This window comes from Salmo salar, chromosome 29 (genome assembly GCF_965601325.2).
Source record: "Salmo salar chromosome 29, fSalSal1, whole genome shotgun sequence".
Taxonomy (NCBI): Eukaryota; Metazoa; Chordata; class Actinopteri; order Salmoniformes; family Salmonidae; genus Salmo; species Salmo salar.
In genome coordinates, this window is record NC_138319.1 from 20,376,107 (window position 1) to 20,393,796 (window position 17,690).

Sequence of the window (17,690 nt, forward strand, 5' to 3'; positions counted from 1 at the left end):
CTTTTTCTCGCTCTCTCTCTCTCGCACGCTCTCTTTCTCTCCCTCTCTCTTGCCAATCTCTTTTTTCTCTCATTTGTCCATGGCTATTCTCTCTCTCTCTCTCTCTCTCTCTCTGTCGCTCTCTCGCTCTCTCGCTCTTTCTCTCTTTCTCTCTCTCTCTCGCACGCTCTCTTTCTCTCCCTCTCTCTTGCCAATCTCCTTTTTTCTCTCATTTGTCCATGGCTATTCTCTCTCTCTCTCTCTCTCTATGCTATCCTCTCTCTCTCTCTCTCTCTCTCTCTCTCTCTCTCTCTCTCTCTCTCTCTCTCTCTCTCTCTCTCTCTCTCTCTCTCTCTCTCTCTCTCTCTCTCTCTCTCTCTCTCTCTCTCTCTCTCTCTCTCTCTCAGGGTGTCGGTGCCCAGAGGGCTGGCTGCTACAGGACGGGGACTGTGTTGAGGTGTCGGAGTGTCGCTGTGGGGTTCCCATGGGCAACGGCACCCTGGAGATCAGCCCTGCTGAGAACGTCACACTGGACTGCAACACCTGGTGAGAAACCTGGTTAGGAACCTGGAGGATCTGGACTGCAACACCTGGTTAGGAAACTAGTTAGGAACCTGTAGGAGCCTCATATCCACACGGCCTCAAAATGATCAACACTAGAAATATCATTATTATAGGCCAAATCTTAACTTGTGTGTAACTTTTTTTGTACATATCTCACACTGACATCAATGGAAGTTGTATGTGTGAGTTACACATGCGGATCTCAAGTTTGAATTCGGCCATCTATCATTACTATCACATACAAGTTATTGCATACAAATTACTATGTGAGTACGGTTTAGTGCCAGATTTCACCACAGTCATAATCAGAATATGATTATCTGACCTGACTGATGAAGAACTGTAGGTAAAGTGACCTGTTGCATCTTGTATGGCCTATTTCATGGAGGCATGTCCTCACAGAGACAACACCTATTGTTTTAGTCTACCTTAATAGTGGGGCGACAGGTAGCCTAGTGGTTAGAGCGTTGGACTAGTAACCGAAAGGTTGCAAGATCGAATCACCGAGCTGACAAGGTAAAAATCGTTCTGCACCTGAAAAAGTCATTCTACACCTGAACAAGGCAGGTAACCCACTGTTCCTAGGCAGTCGTTGAAAATAAGAGTTTGTTCTTAGCTGTATTGCCTAGTAAAATAAAATTGTCTCTTGACGCACAGGTGCATCAATATAAATATCCCCATCAAAATCTGTAATTTTAAGCTAGAGATTTCAATTTTTTTTGTTGTTGCATGGGTTACGTCTCAATCCACCGCATCCGTCTGTGTTAGCCTTCCGCATCTGTGGTGGAAAGTGGCTGAGCTACATCGTGTTTGTCAGACCATGAGACATCCTGATAATTGTACTTCTCACGAAAACGTCTCTAGCGTCCGAACGGTTTGGCCTGATATGACCACTCTGTGGAAAGATGAGACTCTCACAAACACACATCTGTTCTCTGTTTTGCTCTACGACCCCCACAAGGGTCACGGGACACGTCGGAAGGTAACCCGGTACCAGTTCAAAAAATATATGGAAGTTTGGAGGTAGTTTTGTGCCAACAAAACAAAAGGGGTGAAATCTGTGTCCAAAAGACTAAAATATTTCCTGAGCTTTCTTATATCTCATTTATAGACACTTCAAAATCAAATAGGTTAATGATCCATGGTGTGAACATGTTAAAACAGTTCCATATGTTAGCTTAGTAGAACCCCCCCCCCAAAAGGCTTAGACTTTTAGAGGTTAATTAACAATCTATCCCTCTCTACTCTGTCCCTGTGTGCTCCAGTGTGTGTGAGAATGGGACCCTGGTGTGCACCGACCTGCTGTGTCCCGTCTACGGCCCCTGGGGACAGTGGAGCGCCTGCTCCGAGTCCTGTGGGACGGGACAGAGGATGAGGATACGTCCCTGCAAGGACACAGAAGGGGGGCCACCCTGTGCTGAGACGGTCCACACTGAAACATGTGTGCTGCCCCCTTGTCCAGGTCAGTGACATACAACACATGATACCAAATAATATGGCTGGTCCCACACAGATGACCTGAAGATGGTCAACATTTAAACAAGTTGGAGTTTACCTGTTTGTTAGTTGAATAAAGGATCTCTCTCTCTCTCTCTCTCTCTCTCTCTCTCTCTCTCTCTCTCTCTCTCTCTCCCTCCCCCCCCCCCCAGCTGGGTGTGTGTTGAGTGAATGGTCGTCTTGGAGTGAGTGCAGCGCCTCGTGTGGTGGAGGGGTGTCAGTGCGTATCAAGACCGTCTTACAGGAGCCCCAGCCCGGGGGACAGGAGTGTCCTACTCCCTTAGAACAACATACTGCCTGTCAAACCAACAGCTGTCTACCAGGTAACACACACTGCACCAGGTAACACACACTGCACCAGGTAACACACACTGCACCAGGTAACACACACTGCACCAGGTAAAACACACGACACCAGGTAACACACACGGCACCAGGTAACACACACGGCACCAGGTAACACACACGGCACCAGGTAACACACACGACACCAGGTAAAACACACGACACCAGGTAACACACAAGACACCAGGTAACACACACGGCACCAGGTAACACACACAACACCAGGTAACACACACGACACCAGGTAACACACACGACACCAGGTAACACACAAGACACCAGGTAACACACACGGCACCAGGTAACACACACGGCACCAGGTAACACACACGACACCAGGTAACACACAAGACACCAGGTAACACACACGACACCAGGTAACACACACGACACCAGGTAACACACACGGCACCAGGTAACACACACGGCACCAGGTAACACACAAGACACCAGGTAACACACACGACACCAGGTAAAACACACGACACCAGGTAACACACAAGACACCAGGTAACACACACGACACCAGGTAACACACACGGCACCAGGTAACACACAAGACACCAGGTAAAACACACGACACCAGGTAACACACAAGACACCAGGTAACACACACGACACCAGGTAACACACAAGACACCAGGTAAAACACACGACACCAGGTAACACACAAGACACCAGGTAACACACACGACACCAGGTAACACACACGACACCAGGTAACACACACGACACCAGGTAACACACACGGCACCAGGTAACACACACGACACCAGGTAAAACACACGACACCAGGTAACACACACGGCACCAGGTAACACACACGACACCAGGTAACACACACGACACCAGGTAACACACACGACACCAGGTAAAACACACGACACCAGGTAACACACACGGCACCAGGTAACACACACGACACCAGGTAACACACACGGCACCAGGTAACACAAAAACTTGAAGTTGAGCATGCTTTTATTTTCAAACTATACAGGTGGAAAGTAGAGACATATCATCATACATACCTCGTACACTTAATAACGTGCTATTGACATATTAATGCACACTTGTACTGAAGCGTACTGGTCCTATTTATTGACATGAAATATGTGTCCCTGTGCAGAGTGTCCATCCAGCCAGGTGTTCAGCCAGTGTGCTGGCTCCTGCCCCTACAGCTGTGAGGACCTCTGGCCAGAGAACCAGTGTGTATCTGGACCCTGCATCCCTGGATGCACCTGTCCCCCAGGCATGGTCAGTACGCTATTACTGAGTAACGCACATTTCAATACAATGAGAAAAGATGTTATGTAGTTACCAGGTCAAAAGATGACTGTAAAGGACACTAATCTAATCTAACCACCACGCGTCATCTATGTGTCACCTGATCGTCTTCCTTGAGCAGGTGCTGTACAAAGGATCATGTGTACCTCATGATGCGTGTCCCTGTTCTCCTCACTCCCTCCCGGGGACCCTGAACATGACCTTGGATGACCCCGAAGGAGAGGTGGCCTCTGGGACGGTCTTACAACACAAGTGCAACATATGGTAGTCAACACCTCCATCAGTAGCCATTTTTACACAGTTACTTACTAAAGCTTGTAGTATATCTTCAAAACGGTTGTAAAGATATGCAATCCAATTCCATGATTGGTAGATTTGATTGGGGATATGTAGCTAGCCTATTACATGTGTTAAGAAGTCATAGCGGTTGATTGACAGATTGTAAAGGGTGTCGTCGTAATGAGACCAAGGTGCAGCGGAGGATGTGTGTTCATCTTAGATATTTAATGAAAAAAAGGAGAACACTATACAAAAATAAACCAAAGACGACAGCAAAACAGTCCTGTCAGGAAAACTCTCAACAGAAAACAATCACCCACAACCCCAAAGGAAAAACAAGCTGCCTATGTATGACTCCCAATCAGCAACAACGAACTACAGCTGTTCCTGATTGGGAGCCACACACGGCCAACCAAAGAAACAAACCAACATAGAAAAATAAACATAGAACGCCCACCCATGTAACACCCTGGCCTAACCAAAATAGATAACAAAAAAAAAAACTCTCTATGGCCAGGGCGTTATACAGATATACAGTTGAAGTCAGAAGTTTACATACACCTTAGCCAATTACATTTAAACTCAGTTTTTCATTTCACATTTAATCCTAGTAAAAATCCCTGTCTTAGGTCAGTTAGGATCACCACTTTATTTTAAGAATGTGAAATGTCAGAATAATAGTAGAGAGAATTATTTATTTCAGCTTTTATTTCTTTCATCACATTCCCAGTGGGTCAGAAGTGTACATACACTCAATTAGTATTTGGTAGCATTGCCTTTAAGTTGTTTAACTTGGATCAAACATTTCGGGTAGCCTTCCACAAGCTTCCCACAATAAGTTAGGTGAATTTTGGCCCATTCCTCCTGACAGAGCTGCTGGAACTGAGTCAGGTTTGTAGGCCTCCTTGCACGCACATGCTTTTTCAGTTCTGCCCACACATTTTCGATAGAATTGAGGTCAGGGCTTTGTGATGGCCACTCCAATACCTTGACTGTGTTGTCCTTAAGCCATTTTGCCACAACTTTGGAGGTATGCTTGGGGTCATTGTCCATTTGGAAGACCCATTTGCGACCAAGCTTTAACTTCCTGACTGATGTCTTGAGATGTTGCTTCAATATATCCACATAATTTTCCTACCTCATGATGCCATCTATTTTGTGAAGTGCACCAGTCCCTCCTGCAGCAAAGTACCCCCAAAACATGATGCTGCCACCCCCGTGCTTCACGGTTGGGATGGTGTTCTTCGGCTTGCACACCTCCCCCTTTTTCCTCCGAACATAACGATGGTCATTATGGCCAAACAGTTCTATTTTTGTTTCATCAGACCAGAGGACATTTCTCCAAAAAGTACAATCTTTGTCCCCATGTGCAGTTGCAAACCATAGTCTGGCTTTTTTATGGTGCTTTTGGAGCAGTGGCTTCTTCCTTGCTGAGCGGCCTTTCAGGTTATGTCGATATAGGATTCGTTTTACTGTGGATATAGATACTTTTGTACCTGTTTCCTCCAGCATCTTCACAAGGTCCTTTGCTGTTGTTCTGGGATTGATTTGCACTTTTCGCAGTACGTTCAACTCTAGGAGATAGAACGCGTCTCCTTCCTGAGCGGTATGATGGCTACATTGTCCCATGGTGTTTATACTTGCGTACTATTGTTTATACAGATGAACGTGCTACCTTCAGGTGTTTGGAAATTGCACCCAAGGATGAACCAGACTTGTGGAGGTCTACAATTTTTTTCTGAGGTCTTGGCTGATTTCTTTTGATTTTCCCATGATGTCAAGCAAAGAGGCACTGAGTTTGAAGGCCTTGAAACACATCCACATGCACACCTCCAATTGACTCAAATGTTGTCAATTAGCCTATCAGAAGCTTCTAAAACCATGACATCATTTTCTGGAATTTTCCAAGCTCTTTAAAGGCACAGTCAACCTATTGTATGTAAACTTCTGACAAACTGGAATTGTGATACAGTGAATTATAAGTGAAATAATCTGTCTCTAAACAATTGTTGGAAAAATTACTTGTGTCATGCACAAAGTAGATGTCCTAACCGACTTGCCAAAACTATAGTTTGTTGACAAGACATTTGTGGAGTGGTTGAAAAACGAGTTTTAATGACTCCAACCTTAGTGTATGTAAACTTCCGACTTCAACTGTACAGTACCTAGACCTGAAATACTGTACAGTGTTACATATCTTTGGAATGTAACTGATCGTCTCGGCACCCAAAACCAGATCTTGTGTGCGTGCTGGCCAGCTACATTTATGTACAGTATTTATGTCTGTCACATGAGACTATGTAATGGAGAGACTGTCAGATTCAGACGTGAGGTAAGTCATTTCATCTTTCAGCCCAGGGTTTTGATACACAGCTAATAGACTGAGGGACTGAGAGGCATGATTGTTTGATTATTAACTGCCTTTTTGAGTTTCTCATCTTTGGATCCTAATGTGTCAGGTATTCATCAATCCCTTTCTCCCTCTCTTCCTAAGTGTTTGTCAAGGAGGAGTATTCAATTGTACCGAGGACCCATGCAATGGTGAGTATAGATCTTCGACCATGTTTTAGTAGCTGTGTACAGTGTGGACCTGATACAGAAGCCAGTGCGTGTAGGAAACTAGAAATCTTTTCTGCCAGCAAGTGCCAGCATGTGGCATATGATAACATTGTAGTTTCCCACTGTAACAAAACTATCAAATGAAATGATATGTCCTCTTGTAACGGGTGTCGTAATGATTTGACCAAGGTGCAGCGGGAACGTGTATACTCATCTTCTTTAATTGGTTAAACGAAGGAAAAACAAACAAAACGCGTATACAAACACAACGAACGACACTAACAGTCCTGTCATGTGCTCAGACACTGAACAAGGAGACAACTACCCACAAATCCCATGACAAAAACACCCCTCTTAAATAAGACCTTCAATTAGAAGCAATGAAGAGCAGCTGCTTCCAATTGAAGGTCAACCCCATCAACTAAACATAGAAATAGAAAGACTAGACTAGGACATAGAAATATACTAACATAGAACATTAACCAAAACCCCGGAACACTCTAAACAAACACCCCTCTAAATAAACATATATCCCAACAAGCCCCGAGCCACATAAAACAAACACCCCCTGCCACGTCCTGACCAAACTACAATAACAAATAACCCCTTTACTGGTCAGAACGTGACACCTCTTCTAGACTATCAACTACTGACTATCACCAAAGGATTTCAGTGCCCGAATCCCTCTGTGAAATGACCCTCTTTTATAATGGAGTGTATGTGTCAGACCAAACATATCTCTCCCTCCTCTTGCTTTCTTTCCCACACACTTTCTCTTCCTCTATGCCTCCCTCTGCCTCCATCACTCCTTCACATCCTTCTCTTCCTCCATGCATGTCTCCAGTGGACTGTGAGTGGGGTAGTTGGTCAGAGTGGAGTCAGTGCTCAGTGAGCTGTGGTTCTGGCCAGCGGAGCTCCAGACGGACCGTCTTCCAGCCTCAGCAATACGAGGGGGCAGAGTGTGAGGGCCCGGACCAGCGTACGGCACTATGCAGGGCCCCTGATTGTGGTGAGTGTCTGAGGTCTAGTATGTAGGCCCTAAGTGAGGGACTGGGGCTGCATTTCATTCTAGGGCAGTGTTTTCCATCCCAGTCCTCTGGGACCCCTATTCGTTGCACATAAAGGTAACTGCCAAAATAAAGGAAACCTCAACATAAAGTCTCTTAATAGAGGGTTGGGCAACCACGAGCCGCCAGAACAGCTTCAATGAGCATTGGCATAGATTCTGCAAGTGTCTGGAACTCTCCCATAAGTGTTCAATTGGGTTGAGATCTAGTGACTGAGACACACACAAACACACACCCTTTAAACCCCCCATTCTCCTTTCAGACACCTCTTTCAAAGTCACTGAGTTCTCTTCTTCTAGCCATGGTAGCCAGAATAATAGGAAACTGGGCATTTTTATACATGACCCTACGCATGATGGGATGTTAATTTATTAACTCAGGAACCACACCTGTGTGGAAGCCCCTGCTTTCAATATACTGTACATTGTATCCCTCACTTACTGGAGTGTTTTCTTTATTTTGGCAGTTACATGTATTTGTTCTAATGCAGCACAAACACCACTTGATGTTAAGTTGATTTGTTGAATCAGGTGAGTTGGAGCTATAATTAAACAATGTCACTGTCTCCCCCTCTCCTATTTCTTGTTCTTCCTACAACTCTCACTACTTCCCCCTGCCCCTCCCCCTGTAGCCTGTCCTGATGGAGAGAGATGGAGGAAGAGTGTATCGGAGGCTCTGTCTGTGTGTGAGAGGAGCTGTGTAGAGATCTACCTGACCTCGCCACTCAACTGCAGCGCCACCGAGGGGTGTGTGTGTAAGGAGGGGCTCTACCGAAACGCAGAGGGCCTGTGTGTGATCCCCGCACTCTGTCCGTGTGAGGACCAGGGGATGCTGAGAGAGGTACACACACAGACAAACAAACAAACAAACTAGTATGTCTATGTACACTTACATACACCCACAAAGTTACATCAAAGAGTACAATTATATGCACCTATGCACATAAACAGACACACACACCAGACACATACACCAGAAACACACACATCAGACAGGCACACACACACACCAGACACACACAACTAAAGGGCCCTACATAAACTCCTATCCCACCTGCACTGCAGATTGTACCTCCTTGTCTTTCCTCCATTGGACTCTCACTCCCATCCTTCCATTCCATGTCTGTTTACCTGCACTCCATTAAATGCCTTTGTGTGTTCATACATAAAGGAGGGCTAAGTAATGATGATGGATTGTTTGAGTGTGTGTGTGTGTGTGTGTGTGTGTGTGTGTGTGTGTGTGTGTGTGTGTGTGTGTGTGTGTGTGTGTGTGTGTGTGTGTGTGTGTGTGTGTGTGTGTGTGTGTGTGTGTGTGTGTGTGTGTGTGTGTGTGTGTGTGTGTGTGTGTGTGTGTGTGTGTGTGGTGTTCACACACAAAGGAGGGATGAGTAACGATGATGGACATGCCCCCTGGGCCACATTAAAGTACAATGGCCCACTATCAATAACGCAGGGAACTGTTGAAAGCTATTATAGTGCTACAGAAATTAACTGCACCACCTCTTTAAAGACGCATAATAGGAATATTTAATGAGAATATATTATAGGAAGGATTAATCATGTGATGACAGGGGGTCGGTTTCTCCTCTGTCTCTTTAGTTGTCGTGAATAATGTCCATGAAGATCTTGTAGAACTCTAGAAGTGTCTTCTCTTGTCCTTATAGTCCCATAAGCTCTCTTGGAGTGTGTCTCAAATGGCACGCTATTCCCTATGTAGTGCAGTACCCCATATGGCTCTGGTATAAAGTAGTGCACTATATAGAGAATAGGGTGCCATTTGGGATGCATAATAGACCTCGGGTTTCTCTGCTACAGTACAGTAGGCCTGGGTTATAATCAGCCACCTCAATCATTAGTGGCAATAGCACTGTAATAGCCACTGAAAATGCTATATATTTATTGTCGGTGTGTGTGTGCATGCGTGTGCGTGCATGCACGCTTTTATGCGGGGTGTGTGTGTGTGTGTGTGTGTGTGTGTGTGTGTGTGTGTGTGTGTGTGTGTGTGTGTGTGTGTGTGTGTGTGTGTGTGTGTGCGCGCGCGTGTGTCTCACAGGCAAGCTCTGAATGGGAGGAGGGCTGCTTGGTGTGCCGCTGTGTGAACGGGCAGAAGCGGTGCCAATCAGGATGCCCACTGCTGCAGTGTGAAGAGGTGAGAGATAAGAAACAGCACTTTCACGGACATCTCAGTTATTCTTACTGCTGGAGAAATTCCCAGAAAACGGCAAAAAGTTTGGGGTGTTGTGTGAGTTACAGCCCAGAGCTAAATCGATATGAAAGTACTTAAACAAAGTAGTCAGTATTTTTCCCATTCTCAGTTGACTGTTTTCACGCCCATTAAATAACTGGGTTCTCCCTCACCTCCAGATTAAGAGGCTATCGCTAGTTGGCTATCAATAGATATCTCTCCTTGAAATAACTGGTTTCACCCTCCATTTTGCCCCTCCCTTTTTTAAGTAGCTACAAAAATAACACTTACCTCCCCTTCGTTTTCATAATTTTGTTGGTTGTTCTGCTTTTTTTGTGCAAGACAAAACATAACATGCCACCTGGTGGCAGACAAGGCACATAACATCCATGAACAACAAATTCAAACAATAAAAGACGAAACAATACTAACAAATAATTCACAAAAGCACAAAGGGCAATAATAGTGATATAGTCAGTTTGCCTCCTTTACGACACTGGCAAAGTTGTGATGTGAGCTTGGGAAGGAAAATTAAACAAAATGGGTGCATCTATTGGACCTGTATCGACCCTTTACAAGAAAACTCCACCCAAAAGCTATCTTTTGGTATTGGTTTCATTAGTCCATTGTTGATATACTGTAGTCCCTAAATGTTTTTCATGTCAGTTATCAAGTTTTCAAGATACTGTATATAACTTTCAAAATACAGAAATACAACTGGTATGAAGCATTTTGCATCATATGATGCAAAACGCATCATCATATGATGCAAAATGCATCATACCAGCTGTATTTCTGTATTTTGAAAGTTATATATCTTCAATACTCGCTGACATGTAAAACATTTTGGGACTATATCAATGGACTAATGAAACAAATACCAAAAGATTTTGGGTGGAGTTTTCCTTTAATAACTGGGGATCGCACTTACCTCTCCTTTAAATAACTGAGGATCAAACTTACATCCCCTTTAAATAACTGAGGATCACACTTACCTCCTCTTTAAGTGGCTGAGCTCAACTTCAGCCTCCCTGGGGCCGGGGCAGGCCTGGAGCAGTGCATTGTGGAGGGGCGTGGTGATGCACTTGCTCCTGTCAGCAGACCTCTCCTGGAAGATGATGATTTATTCCTGGAACAGCTTTATTCTATTCTCAGAGCGAGACATGATGGGGACTCAATTACTAAGCTAAGATAGTGACAAGTCTTTTCTCCTTTTCCTACCCTCTTGTCTGCCCTTGACCTGATCCTCCCTCTCCTCTTCTCCCATCCCCTCTCGGCCTCTCCTTTCCTCCCATCCATTCTCTTCTCCTCCCCTCTCCTCCCATCCATTCTCTTCTCCCCTCTCCTCTCCTCCTCTCCTTTCCTCTTATAACAGGGGGAAGTGAAAGTGGAGGAACCAGGCAGCTGCTGCCCAGTTTGCAGGAAGGAGTTCCCTGGTAAGAGTTCAACATAAACAATGCTTAGTCGTTCTCTTCCTGTATTTATAAAAATATTTTATGTGAGACAAAGTGCTTTAGGTCCTAAATTGCTCACAAGGCATGTACAATAAGACAGCATTTATCTCTTTCAATGTTGTATAATGGCACAGTTGGTGAGGGGGCATTGAAAGTCAATGTGCCTTTGGAGCTCTCTCTCTCTCTCTCTCTCTCTCTCTCTCTCTCTCTCTCTCTCTCTCTCTAGAGCTCGCTCTCTCATTCATTAACTCAACACAAAACCCTCTTTTATTTTCTCAACTCCCCATGCTGCCCCCATCATTATCCTCTTCCTCCGCCGCTCCTCTTAATCTCCCTCTCTCCCTTTATCTCTCTGCCCTGTCCTATTTCCTCCTTTCATCTTACCAGGGGAGCCCGTGGCGGAGTGTCGCCGTTACACGGAGGTCAGGAACATCACTAAGGGAGACTGTCGTCTTGACAACGTGGAAGTCAGCTACTGTAGAGGGCGCTGTTTGTCCAAAATTGACGTCATTCTGGAGGTTTGCGGATGCTGCTGGCTTTCACCCACTCTTATGCACTGGGCTGGGATGCAGTGTTGCAGACAGAAATGTAATATGTAGAGTGGACCTGATTCCTTATCCTGTAAGACAGAGAAAGAACCATGTCTATTCTATACAATACATTTCTATGGGAATTTTCTGTAATGTTGCAATAGGCCCCATTTGTGTGCTTTTTTCACCAGTTGAATGTAGAGGTATTGGCACTTCATCCAGAACAGAGAGATCCTAGACCAATCACCCAAGTGATTTTTGTTTTCCTCTTAAACTCCCGTGGTAGAAAAATAATGTAATGGCATCACTGTGAAAATGTGAGCAAGTAAAAACAAACATGATCTCAGCTAAATGTTTCACTACCTTCCGTTACCATGGTAGCTAAAATAGCTGGGGATTGGTGTCAGTTTCAGACTCGAACTCACACCTCTCTCACACGCACGCACCCTTCCTTCCTCTACCTCTCTGTCCCTCCCTTTCTCCTCCTTCTTCCCTCCTTCCCTCTCTCAGGAGCCTTACCTCCAGTCGCTGTGTGACTGCTGCAGCTACCGGTTGGACCCTGAGAGCCCCGTGCGCTTCCTTAGCCTCCTGTGTGACAGTGGGGAGAGTGAGCCCGTCGTCCTGCCTGTCATACACAGCTGCGAGTGCACCAGCTGCCAAGGTGGGTAGAGTACACTCTGACGCAAACATTGACCCCTGCTTATCACCTCATCAGTAGCCTCCTTAAACCTCCCCCACACCGACAAACAAACGCATAGCCTACAGTACATGACCAGACACTCACATACACACAAGCTGATGTGCACACACAAACGAACATACATGTGCAAACAAACACACGCTCACACACACACACACACACACACACACACACGACACACACACACGCACACACACACACACAGCCCTCCACACACACACTCTCTCCCACCCACCCACTTCCTGCCAGCGACCATGCTGTTAGTCATGCTGTCTATCAGTCCATCACGGCCAAGCGTCACGGCCACTCTCTCTGTCACTCACACCCAGTTGCAGTCCCACTGTCCCTCGCTGTCTCTTCCGCTCTTTGTCATTCTCCGTTAATGCACTTTAAACGCCATGATGGCTGCATCCCCCCGCTGAACGTATGTTTCCGTTTCCCAACATGCATAATTCAATCAGGACCCCACTTAGAACAACCAAATATTGTAGTCATCCATAATCAACATGTCTGATTGCGTTAGCTAATTTGATATTTATATTTACATTTTAGTCATTTAGCAGACGCTCTTATCCAGAGCGACTTACAGTAGTGAATGCTTACATTTCATACATTTTTTTGTACTGGCCCCCCGTGGGAATCGAACCCACAACCCTGGCATTGCACACACCATGCTGGCATTGCAAACACCATGCTTTACCAACTGAGCCACAGGGAGGCAATTTACAGTGCTCAGATTCTTCAATAATATAGTTGGGATGGCATTGCCTGCTGACAGATTTTTTTATTGGTCAATTCCATGTTTAACATGTGTAATAAAATAATGTATGTAATACATTCTCAGTGAAGACTACATTTTACCCTACCCCTTTTTCTCCCCAATTTCATGATATCCAATTGGTAGTTACAGTCTTGTTCCATCGCTGCAACTCCCGTACGGACTCGGGAGAGGCGAAGGTCGAGAGCCATGCGTCCTCCGAAACCCGACCCTGCCAAGCCACAATGCTTCTTGACACACTGCTCGCTGAACCTGGAAGCCAGCCGCACTAATGTGTTGGAGGAAACACTGTGTCAGCGTAAATGCGCCAGGCCCGCCATAGTAGTCGCTAGAGCATGATAGGACAAGGATATCCCGGCCGGCCAAACCCTCCCCTAACCTGGACGATGCTGGGCGAATTGTGCGTCGCCTCATGGGTCTCCCTGTTGTGGCCGGCTGCGACACAACCCGGGATCGAACCCGGATCTGTAGTGAAGCCTCAAGCACCGCGATGCAGCCCTATCATGCTGACCACACTACATCGTGCGCATGTTTATTTTGTCCACCCACACCAGACGCGATCAGGACACGTAGGTTGAAATATCAAAACGAACTCTGAACCAACTACATTGATTTGGGGACAGATTGAAAAGCATTAAACATTTATGGCAATTTAGCAAGCTAGCTTGCTGTTGCTAGCTAATTTGTCCTGGGATATAAACATTGGGTTGTTATTTTACCTGAAATACACAAGGTCCTCTACTCCGACAATTAATCCGCAAATAAAATGGTAAACCGAGTTTGTTTCTAGTAATCTCTCCTCCTTCAGGCTTCTTCTTCTTCTTTGGACTTTATATGGCGGTTGACAACACACTTTAAGGTGTGTTACCACCACCAACTGGACTGGAGTGTGGACCTCAGTCCATCTTTCAATCACCCATGTGGGTATATGCTCCTAAAAACCAATGAAGAGATGGGAGAGGCGGGACTTGCAGCGCGTGACGCTTCACAAATAGAACCAAGTTCTATTTTAGCACCTGGCTACGCAGACGCTCGTTGACGCGTGGGTGCAATGATAGAATAACATGTATGTGTCCATTTATTTTGCAAAACACTCGCGCACACGACTCGGGTAGTGTGGTCAGCATGTGAGACCGCTGCGCCACTCGGGAGGCATGAAGACTACATTTAAGGAAAATCATAGCTGCCAATCTGTGTTACTCTTGATATCAATCAAATGTATTTATTTATAAAGCCCTTTTTACATCAGCCGATGTCACAAAATGCTACACAGAAACACAGCCTAAAACACCAAACAGCAAGCAATGCAGATGTAGAAGCACGATATATGATAATTTGGCATTGTTATTACAAAGCAATTATCTTCAATACCTCTTATTTCATGGGTGTGTTTGCATTCTTTTCATACACAGGGGGAGATCTGTCCAGACGCTGAGTGTGTGTGTATACGCCTAGTGTGTGTGTATGCAGAGGGACAGACAGACAGATGGGTGGACAGACCAGGTGTCCTGATTTCCTGTGGTCCATAGTCATTATATGACTGTATCAACTATCATAGAGTGCCTTCTGAAACTCTCAAATCCTTTACACTGTATCAACAATCATAGAGTGCCTTCTGAAACTCTCAGATCCTTTACACTGTACAGTGTTTTGCTACTTTTCTAATAAATCACTAGTGGTTTTTATGAAAACATTTTCTGTTTCAATGTATTATTCTGTAAAATATATATATTTAAAGATTATGTAATATTATGTTTGCTGCTGAATGTGACATCTATACCAGTAGATTTGGTAAATATATGCACATATCCTATGCATGTCTCTGTGAAATGACTGGCGTGTAAAATTTAAACAAGAAATCTCAGAGAGAAAGAGAGAGAGAGAGCGAGAGAGAGCGTTTCACAACGGAAGGCAGGCTGGAAGAGCTCACTGGGGGACGCTTACATGAGACCACCGCGTGACTGTGTCCTCTCTCTCATCCTGACTAAATAAGGGAGTTGGAACGAGAGGGAGGAAGCTCGCCGCCCAGCGGTGCGCTATTGATCCCCCCTCCACTTCACATTACCGCCTTAATAAAATACATTAAAGTCTATCAGGACAGCATGTGTTATTGTGTGTGTTTTTTGTTGTTGTATTTAGTTAAGAGGATACTGTGTATCGGTTGGGAGAGTTGAGCGTCATGCTGTAAAATAACATCAAAGTGGATCAGACAGTACCAACAACATGCATGCTGCACGCGGAGCGCGCCCTTTGTCTATCTCGCACTTGTGACGAAAGGGGAACCCCACATCCAGTGCTCTTACATAGGCAGTGACGTGTCTGCTGGTCTGAAGACACTTCATTATGAGACAATTGAGGGTGAAGCCCCAGCATCCTTCCATGAAATTAACAAAGCGCAGTCTAAAAAAAAAACGCATTTTGTTAGAGGTGAGTCAACGCATTGGATTTTCGATTGAAATTTCACCTTTCATGTGGAATTAGACTCACAGCCTCACAGTGAATAACGACTGTTGTGTGTGCCAGTTCGGTTAAAATCTTAGCCCACGCAGTGATGTCATGTGGGTTAGCCTACACCTGTGAATGTAAATGCAGCTGCACCTGTGTGGACTGTCACAGACACCTAACCGTTTGACAACAGAGGCAGCTGTTTGGTTTAGCCTATTTTAAACCAGATGCTGTTAGCTCTCTGTAGTTCCAGCAGGCAGTTCTTCAGAATAGTCGCATATCTTTCCCTTTGTTAATTCGCCTGCGCTGCTTCTATGCTAGATGGGCTGAATTAATGTAGGATATTTATATTACTGACCACATAATTATCAAAATGATGACTATATGTAATGGCTGACGAGGTTGTCAGCCAATATTTCAACAGTTATATTTGCCGACGACGAAGGGTTAAAGAGGCGCAGTCGCCACCACTGAAATCATCAATGTTGAGCGCACAGACCACACTCCTCCAGAGCGATCACATCTCAACGAACTAGCACGGACGTTACCCTACGTTTTCTTCAACTAGACTACTGGTTTCTCTCTGTTGCTTCCATCGGGTGCCACGGAAACAGTGAAGAATAAGGCCAGGAGGAGAGGAAAAAAAGGACGCAACTATGGCAAAACCAAGGTTCCTTGGCAGGCTGACCGACTCCCCCTCCCCAGAGTCTGCAATGACAAATGACAAGAAGTAACCTCTCGTCTTGCCATTCACCTGAGAGGATATCATTTTTGACAGATCAAGGGACGTAAACAAACACTGGCTCCTCTCCTTGGAAACTGGAAACTGTCTCGCGATCCCCCTGGCGCGCAAATAAAGTGGAGGCTCATTTCTAGAACGCTACTTTTCACTTAGAGGTCCATCTCATGAAGTTACAAAAACGGAGGTCGAGGATTACAGTATTTATTATTCTATGACGAGGGCACAGTGAATGTCGTCCGTTTGTCGGGACTCGTCGACGTAGAGGTCAGCATCGGCGACAGAAAGTCCAACAACTCCAGTGGGATAGCGTACAGCAAAGATGCCAGTCCGAAGGGGTCACGTGGCACCACAGAATACTTTCCTCGATACCATCATTAGGAAATTCGATAGTCAAAGTAAGTGGTTTGATTATTGCATGCATTTTATTATTTGCGTCCAATAATCAGTTCGTGTCTATTAGCCTATGAATACATAGCCTAAACAAATTGGATGACAACCTTCGGTAACATAAGCCTACCACATTCATTTTTCTTTGCATGGTAAGAAAAATGTGACATGCTCTTTTGCAAATATTTGACAAATATGATGCAAATAATATTGAGTAATTTATTCTCTTGAGAATAGTGATAGCCCTACAACTCTGGAGCTTTAGGTTTTGCACATGTTATTATGAGGACTTTATGAGAGCAGACTGAAAATGGAAACATAACAAACGATGCTGGTATGACTTTATTGAGTAAAGTTAATAAACACAATGTTGCAAAATACAGCTTGCCTGTACATTTTTTAAATGGAATGAAAATAATCACCTCAGCACCATAGATTAAATAAACCATATTGTAAAACAAAGTCCAATCACTTCAAACTATGTTGACAACTTAAATTTCAGTTTTGCATTTCTTATGCAGTGGGTAGGTGACATGATATGTTAAAAATATATATTTGTGGATGTTTTGTACATTCAACTCTAATTCTATGCATACTGTATGTACATATCGAGCGATGCCAAGAAGGCGACTGACCAATCACATTGAACACAGGAGATAGCCAAGTCCTAGAGTTTACATTCACACTGTGCATACAGTACAGTCGCAGTCTCAAATCCTGCTGAGATTATATTATTTGGTCTCTCACGATTAAATGGAATCTGTTAATGATCAACAATTGTGCTCACAAAACAAGGCCCATATTTATTATTTTAAAGCTGCAATATGTAACTTTTTGTCCGACCAGACAAAATTCATATAGAAATGCTAGTTATAGATCTGTCAATATGCGTAAAG

General features: G+C 44.7%; 2 protein-coding genes across 2 annotated transcripts in view; both read left to right on the forward strand.

Annotated features, from left to right (window-relative positions):
* The window catches only part of sspo (SCO-spondin), a 77,203-nt gene extending 62,290 nt beyond the window's left edge, over window positions 1-14,913 (forward strand). Inside the window, exons 98-110 of the mRNA XM_082970736.1 lie at window positions 387-525; window positions 1,809-2,005; window positions 2,193-2,363; window positions 3,512-3,639; window positions 3,791-3,933; window positions 6,443-6,489; window positions 7,352-7,516; window positions 8,206-8,414; window positions 9,627-9,722; window positions 11,134-11,194; window positions 11,600-11,730; window positions 12,253-12,403; window positions 14,633-14,913. Coding sequence (XP_082826862.1) covers window positions 387-525; window positions 1,809-2,005; window positions 2,193-2,363; window positions 3,512-3,639; window positions 3,791-3,933; window positions 6,443-6,489; window positions 7,352-7,516; window positions 8,206-8,414; window positions 9,627-9,722; window positions 11,134-11,194; window positions 11,600-11,730; window positions 12,253-12,403; window positions 14,633-14,655 — 1,661 coding nt within the window. The 3' untranslated portion in view covers window positions 14,656-14,913. The remainder of the gene's footprint in view (window positions 1-386; window positions 526-1,808; window positions 2,006-2,192; window positions 2,364-3,511; window positions 3,640-3,790; window positions 3,934-6,442; window positions 6,490-7,351; window positions 7,517-8,205; window positions 8,415-9,626; window positions 9,723-11,133; window positions 11,195-11,599; window positions 11,731-12,252; window positions 12,404-14,632) is intronic.
* A 446-nt stretch (window positions 14,914-15,359) lies between these two features.
* kcnh2b (potassium voltage-gated channel, subfamily H (eag-related), member 2b) overlaps window positions 15,360-17,690 on the forward strand; it is a 297,434-nt gene continuing 295,103 nt past the window's right edge. Inside the window, exon 1 of the mRNA XM_014181110.3 lies at window positions 15,360-16,802. Within this exon, the coding sequence (XP_014036585.3) occupies window positions 16,727-16,802 (76 nt within the window). The 5' untranslated portion in view covers window positions 15,360-16,726. The remainder of the gene's footprint in view (window positions 16,803-17,690) is intronic.